The sequence below is a fragment of the Phalacrocorax aristotelis genome, chromosome 1 (assembly GCF_949628215.1).
Source record: "Phalacrocorax aristotelis chromosome 1, bGulAri2.1, whole genome shotgun sequence".
Lineage (NCBI taxonomy): Eukaryota > Metazoa > Chordata > Aves > Suliformes > Phalacrocoracidae > Phalacrocorax > Phalacrocorax aristotelis.
In genome coordinates, this window is record NC_134276.1 from 217,871,780 (window position 1) to 217,878,404 (window position 6,625).

The 6,625-nt window shown below is 59.9% G+C and overlaps 1 protein-coding gene and 1 long non-coding RNA gene across 4 annotated transcripts; one reads left to right on the top strand and one right to left on the bottom strand.

The window, feature by feature from the left end:
* Positions 1-6: 6 nt before the first annotated feature.
* Positions 7-4,180, top strand: LOC142051950 (uncharacterized). Of its 2 annotated transcripts, none has more exons than XR_012658675.1 (3): positions 7-1,383; positions 2,126-3,075; positions 3,989-4,180. It is a non-coding gene; the product is annotated as an uncharacterized LOC142051950 (long non-coding RNA). The 2 variants fall into 2 exon arrangements; XR_012658676.1 differs by having other exon boundaries at positions 2,306-3,075.
* TSPAN33 (tetraspanin 33) lies at positions 2,099-6,184 on the bottom strand. Of its 2 annotated transcripts, XM_075081757.1 has the most exons (8): positions 5,710-6,184; positions 4,851-4,908; positions 4,539-4,666; positions 4,358-4,432; positions 4,166-4,261; positions 3,766-3,894; positions 3,225-3,386; positions 2,099-2,992 (listed from the first exon to the last, which is right to left on the bottom strand). In XM_075081757.1, exons 1-8 carry the CDS (start codon positions 5,812-5,814, stop codon positions 2,891-2,893), a joined length of 855 nt encoding a protein of 284 aa, XP_074937858.1. In that variant the 5' UTR covers positions 5,815-6,184; the 3' UTR covers positions 2,099-2,890. The 2 variants fall into 2 exon arrangements, with proteins under 2 accessions (XP_074937858.1, XP_074937857.1); XM_075081756.1 differs by having other exon boundaries at positions 4,358-4,908.
* Between the last annotated feature and the right edge of the window lie 441 nt (positions 6,185-6,625).

Genomic DNA, 6,625 nt, shown 5'->3' on the forward strand with positions numbered 1-6,625 from the left:
GGTTGCTTTTGAGGGGGGAGAGTTGCTTTTTGAGGGAGAGAATTCTCGTTTAGGGAGGATAAAAGTTGTTTTGGGAAGCAGAAAGTTACTTTTTGGGGGAAAGTTGCTTTTTGGGCAGAGAAGTCGCCTTTTGTAGGAGAAAAGTTTTTTAGCGAGCTAAGTCACTTTTAGGGGAGGAAAGTTGGATTTGGGGGAAGAAAGTAAGTTTTCGGGTGGGGGGGAAGTTTCTTTTTGGGAAGGAAAAGTCGCGTTTTGGAGGAGAAAAGTTGCCTGTGGGGAAGAGAAGCCATTTTGGAAGGAGAAAAGCCAATTTTGGGGGGCAAAAGTTGCTTTTCTGTTACAAAAGATACTTTATTGGGAGAGAGACGTTTCTTTTTTTAGCAAAAAAGTTACTTTTGGGGGGAAAGTTGCCTTTTGAGCGGAGAAGACACTTTTTTTGGAGGAGAAAAGTTGTTTAGGGAGCTAAGTCACTTTTAGGGGAGGAAAGTTGGATGTGGGGGGAGAAAGTCACTTTTTTGGGGAGAAAAGTTACTTTTTAGGAAGGAAATTTGCTTTTTGGAGGAGAAAAGTTGCCTGTGGGGAAGAGAAGCGACTTTTGATGAGAAAAAGCTGCTTTTTGGTTACAAAAAGCACTTTTTTGGGAGATAGAAGTTTCATTTTTAGACAAAAACTCACTTTGCGGGGGGAAGACTACTTTTTGGGAAGGAAAAGTCACTTTTTGGAGGACAAAAGTTGCCTTTGGGGAAGAAAAGCTGCTTTTGCGGGGAAAGGAGTCAGTTTTGGGGGACAAAAGGCACTTTATTGGGAGAGAAAAGTTTCTTTTCACAGTTTCTTTTCTTTAGGGGATAAAAGTAACTTTTGGTGGGAGCTACTTTTAGAGGAAGACAAGTAACTTTTTGGAAACGAGAGTCACTTTGGGGGAGAGAAAAGTTGCTTTTTGGAAACAGAAGTCCCTTTGGGGGGGAGAAAGTTGCTTTTTTGGGGGCGAGAATAGTAACTTTTTTGATGGGAAGTCACTTTCTGGGGACAAAAGTCAGTCTGGGTGGGGGGAGAAGCCACTCTTTTGGAGAGCAGCACCTTTTTTGAGAACTTGCTTTTTTACAAAGTTCTCCGAACTTTGGAGAGAGGTTTTTTTTTAAAAAAAAATTTGGAGAAGTTTTGGGGAGAAAAGTAACTTTTCAGGCTGGGGAAGAGTCACTTTTCGGGGGAGAGATGCCATTCTTTGGAGAAGTGATCACTTTTGAGGGGAGAAATTGTTTTGTGTGAGAAGCCACATTTTGGCGGGGGGGTGAGGGGGGGCTTCAGGGGAAGAGAAATTGCTTTCTTGAGGAGAGAAGTTGCTTTGTGGGGAGGGGGACCCTTTCCAGAAGTTGCTCTTTTAGGGTGAGAAATCTTTTTTTTTTAGGGGAACACAGTTTTTGGGTAGTTTTCCTGGAGCAGCCAGCCAGGGGATGCCGGAGGGGACCGGGGGCAGCCGGGAGCCAGCCCTTGGCTGATGCTGGGGCAGGATCAGGCCAGCGCAGCCACCTCAGCCCCCAAGAGCCCTGTGCCACCCTGGCCAAAAGCCACTGCGGGGACACTGAGGGGACAAACCCGGGCGCAGGGAGGTTGCACAGGGGCACGGACCCGCTGGTGGGGCCGAGCCCCCGCCTGCCTGGGTGCCTCCCGGCCGCGCACAAAGGGCCGGGCGCTGGGCCGCATCCCGACTCTCTCTGCGGCGGGGCGGCGCGGGGGGGACCACCCAGCCCGAGGAGGGGAAAAGAAAGGGGAAAAAAAAAAAAGAAATTAAAAAAAAAAATCCAAAACTCCACCCACAGTTTGCAATAGCTCCGAAAAGTGGTGGCGAGGCCGAGGCCTGCAATCCTAGGGGGTGGCAGCAGCCCCTCGTTCCAAGCTTTGCACCCCCAAAGCTGTTTGGGGTGCCCCCCACCCCCAAAGTCACCCCCCCTCCAGAGCAGAGCAGCAAGGACCTCTCCCCATTTCATTGCTGGGGATTCTCTGCTGTCTACTATCTGGCTGTGCTGCCCCCATTCCCTCCTCCCCACTTGTTTTGGGGGGTCGCTTATATTTGTTTTCCCCACAGCTGGACCCCACTTCATTCTCTTTTTTCTCTTTATTTCCAAAGGGAAACGTCGTGGCCCGACACCGGCCCCATGGGGCTGCACCTGTCTCCTCATCTGCATGGGGCTCAGCGCCCCGTGGAGGGGTTTGAGCCCCCCAGGGCAGAGACGGGACCCCCACCCTCGGCTGACAAAGCGCCCTTGGGTCAGCCCGCAGCCTGACGTCCGCCTGTTCCTTCTTCCAGGGTAGACACGCAGGCGACAGCTCCTGCTGCAAGCAAAGCCCTCCTCCCCGCGGGACACCAAGATGGAGCCAACAGGATCTGCGGCACCCAGCGACCGGGGGGAACGTCCCCGGGACTGCAGCCAGCCTTGCCCAAGGCAAAGGCAGCCGGCTGCGTGGACGGAAAGACAGACAAACACCCATCTCCAGCCCAAGAGGCGATGGGAAGCACATCCGAGTGCAAACCTGTTTTGTGCACAACCTGTGCGCCAGCTCTCGGTCCCCTGGGACGGACAGACGGACAGACAACAGTTCACCAGGGCTGGTTCAGTCTCCCAAACAGGGCGCAGCAGCACGGCACGTCCTGGCCAAGCCCGGCAGCTCTTACGCCAGCTGCCGAAGCCGCCGAGTCCCCAGCGACCCCACTCTGCAGCACAGCGGCCACCGTGCACAGATGCGGGTGCCTGCAGCCTGCTCCAACCTCCATCTTCTCCAGCAAAGCCCCCTTCAGCTCTTCCCACGGATCCAGGGTTTGGAAAATCCCAGTTCCCCAAGCCACCGCTGTGCCGTGGGGATGGACGCTGGCTCCGCTGCGATGCACCGGGGCTCAGTACCAGGGGTCTGCCCGGTGCTGCTGGTTGTAGAGCTGCAGCTTGATCTGGTCTTTGACCTGGTTGATGAGGATCTGAGCCAGCAGGATGCCCACCAGCTGCAGGACAGGAAGGCAAGAGGAAGAGGAGGGCACTGAGGAGCATCACCCCGCTGTCCTACGAGGGGGTCGCGCAGCTCCAGGTGAGGATGTGCCCAACATTCGCACCACTCCCCCCACCCCAAATCCAGCCCTGACTCCCCGGTATTGCAGTTAAGCCTCAAGGCAGCTCCCGAACGACATGGAGAGTGAAGGATGGTCCCGCTGCCCATAAGGGGGGACACCCCGGTACCTGGGGGACGGCCAGCCCCAGGGCGATGCCCCCCAGCAGGAAGAGGTTGCTGTGGATCCAGTTGACCAGTTTGTCGATGCAGCCGTTGGTGTGGATGAAGGCGCTGGCCTCCAGGTAGCTCCTGGCCTGCATGCCCTGCCCGCACATGGTGTTGATGACGGCCTGGGATGGGGGGAACAGGACACCGAGGGGCTGGGGACAAATCACCCTGGACTGGAGGTGGGGGGTCCCTGCCTCTTAGGGGGGGCTCTGCCATCACCTCGGAGCCACTCGGGGTGTCCCTCCCCCTGGGCCACCCCACCTTCGGTGTCCCCAGCCCCATCCCTCCAGCACTGGGCTCCCTAAAACTCCCCAAAAAGGGACAATATTGGGGGTGGGGAGGGGAGACACACAGCGTCCCTGCGCCCGGAGGGCAGTGTGGGGGTCCCACACACTGCCAGTGGTGGGGGTAGGAGGGTCCAGGCTCAACGCAGCCCCGAGGGATGGGAAAAGGGGTGTAGATCAGGGCCTGGGGGGTTCCCCCCGAGGGCGCCGTCCTCACCTCATGGGCGTCCTGCAGGCAGCAGGAGAAAGGCACGGAGCACCGCTCCCGGCTGGGGTTGGCGGCGGTACAGTTGAAATACATGTTCTGGGACCAGTCCTTGTAGGAGACGCCTCCGCAGCAGCTGAACTGCGGGGAAGGGGTGGGGGGCGCTCAGCATGGAGGGGACCCCCGCCCCGCGGCGGAGGCCTGCAGCACACGGACAGACCCTCTTTTCATCCAGCTCTCCCCAACTTCCAGCCGGCAGAGCTTCGCCACTACCAAATCCTCACGGAGGAGCCACCCAACAGCCTCAACCCCGTGGAGTTAAGCCGGACCCATGAGCAGTGACATGTCCCTGTCCGTCCGTTCGTTGGTGGCGGTGTGTCGTGTCCCTCCCCACCCTGTCACTGCCACGCACCTCCTTCTGCCCAAAATCGATGAGGTTCTGCAGGTCCAGGTCGTCACGGTAATGGACGATGGCGCCGTTGATGATCTCGCTGACCTTCCCGCGTGCCTGTGGGGCGGGACGTGGGCAAGGCTGTCACCCAAGGGGACCATCTTGGGCCACCCGGCCCCCCCCCCCCACTGCCCAACCCCCCCAAACCACCACCTTGTCGGAGAAGACAAAGCCCAGCACGCCGGCTGCCAGCTGCAGGAGGAAGACGATGGTGAGGCAGACGGAGAACTGCGGGCGAGAGGAGGGTGACGACGGAGGGGGATGCCTCGGGAGTGATGCCAGGGTCCCGTGGGGGCCCCCCGGGAGGGACCCGCCGCCCCCACTGGGGACTCACCGCCTGCAGCAGGCAGATGTTCTCCCGCAAGGAGCCGACGCAGCCGCAGAAGGTGATGAGGAAGGTGAGGACGCCGACCACGACGAGCAAGACAGCAGGGTCCACCGCCAGGCAGGCCATCGCCGCCTCTGCCGCGGCGAGCGTCACCAGCCGCCCCGGCACCCCCGGGGATCCCGCGTCCCGCTCCCTCGGGGAACGTGGCAGCACCCCCGAGCGCCGCAGCGCCGTATCGGTCCTGCTCTCCCCTCGGCCGGGCGGCGGGGGCTCCAACGAACCCCCATCGTGAACCCCCCAAGTCCCCCCAAAACTCACCCGCGTGCTTCAGCAGCCGGGCGTAGACCCCCACCGCCACCATCACCATTGAGATCACCTGCAGGGCCAGACCCTCTGCCTCAGTTTCCCCTCGTTGCCCCCACCCCATGCAGGGTGTGGTGTCACAGGCCCCGCCTCCCGGCCCCGCCCCGCCAGACCCAGTGGGACCGAGTTTGGCGGAAACAAGAAACTTCCTCAAAAATGGGATTTTGAATGAGGAAACATCCCTCCAAAACTCCCGACCCTCCAAAAACCCCCCAAAACCACAAAAAAATCCCCACCAAACTGAAAATATTTTAAAAATCCCCCCAAACATTAAAAAAAATTTCCCAAAACAAAAAGATCTGCTGATATATGAAAAAAAAATCTTAAACCTTAAAAAAAAAAATCCCAAAACATTAAAAACCCTCCAAAACATTAAAAACATCCCCCGAAACATTAGAGAGACCTGAAACATTAAGAAACCTCCCAAAAATATTTTTTAAATTCCCCAAAACATTAAAAAACATTAAAAAACATTAAGATCCCAAACCGTATTCCCGGGGCGGGGGGGGTGACACAAGAGGGGTCCCTGGGGGTGTTCCCCCACCACCCCCACCCCCGGGGTCCACCACCCACGCGGGGCCAGGATCGGGCCCAAAGGCCCTCGCTGTGGTGGCGCTGGCACCCATTGGGGGGGGATGTGTGGCGACACGGGGACCCCCTCGAAGGGCTGTGGCACCCCGGACGGTGGGGAAGGCAACAGGTTTGGGGGCGGGGGGGGCACCCAGGGGTGACACCACGAGCAAGGGGGACCCCAAAAGCCCAGCTTTCGCCCCCCTAGCGATAAGGTGGGGGGGGTGCCGCCGCCTGGACTCACCCAGAAGAGCATGTTGAAGAAGAAGAGCACGTACTTCACCGCCGGGCTCACGAAGGAGAAATCCTCGCCGGGGGGGCCGGGGAGCCCCGCCGCCCGCCTCGCCATGGCCGGGCCGGGCCGAGCCGAACCGAGCCGGGCAGGGACGAGCCGGGACGCGCCGGGCCGAATGGAGCCGAACCAAGCCCGGCCGGGCAGGGCCGAGCCGGGACGAGCCGAGCCGAGCCGGGACGAGCCGAGCCGAGCCGGGACGAGCCGAGCCGAGCCGGGACGAGCCGAGCCGAATGGAGCCGAGCTGGGCCGAACGGAGCCGAATGGAGCCGAAACGGCCCGAGCCGAATGGAACCGAAGCGGGCCGCTGGGAGCCGAGCCGAACTGGGCCGAGCGGAATGGGTCGAACAGAGCCGAACCGACTGGAGCGGAGCCGAGCGGAGCCGAACCGGTCACCGAGGCGACACACCCCGCTTCGCGCCCCTCCCCTTCGCCACCCGCTCATTGGCCCGTCTGACCCACTGTGCCTTCCCATTGGCGGCTCGCCCCGTCGCTCAGCCGCCGCCCTCTCCCCGCCCCCACCCCCCTCGAGCGCGGTGTGTCGCCGCCGCACCTGTTCCTGGCCTTAAAGGGCCAGCGCCCCTCCGCCTTAAAGGGCCAGCGCACCTGGCTTATCAACCACGTGACGAGCCAGGTCGGTCCTGAACCCCGCTCCCGGCCGGCCCCGCAGCTCCGCCTGCCCCAAAACTGCCCGAATCGTGCCGTCCCCGCCCCGGAGACCCCCAGCCCTGGGGGGATCAGTTGCGTTTGATAACTAGGATTTATAATTGATTTCTGCCTTCAGTGACAGCCCTCGGGGGGGGGACACGAAGAGACAGCCGGGACTGCAGCAGCGACGGCAGGGACGCAGGAGAGCCCTCGTCCCTGA

What these genes read in the sequence shown, in the direction of transcription:
- TSPAN33 (XM_075081756.1), bottom strand. Translation starts at nt 5,814, where the DNA reads ATGGCGAGGCGGGCGGCGGGGCTCCCCGGCCCCCCCGGCGAGGATTTC. An exon ending in TCTTCAACATGCTCTTCTGG is followed by an intron (nt 4,909 to 5,709) that starts GTGAGTCCAGGC and finishes CTGGCCCTGCAG; the next exon opens with GTGATCTCAATGGTGATGGT. An exon ending in TCGATTTTGGGCAGAAGGAG is followed by an intron (nt 3,895 to 4,165) that starts GTGCGTGGCAGT and finishes CCTTCCCCGCAG; the next exon opens with TTCAGCTGCTGCGGAGGCGT.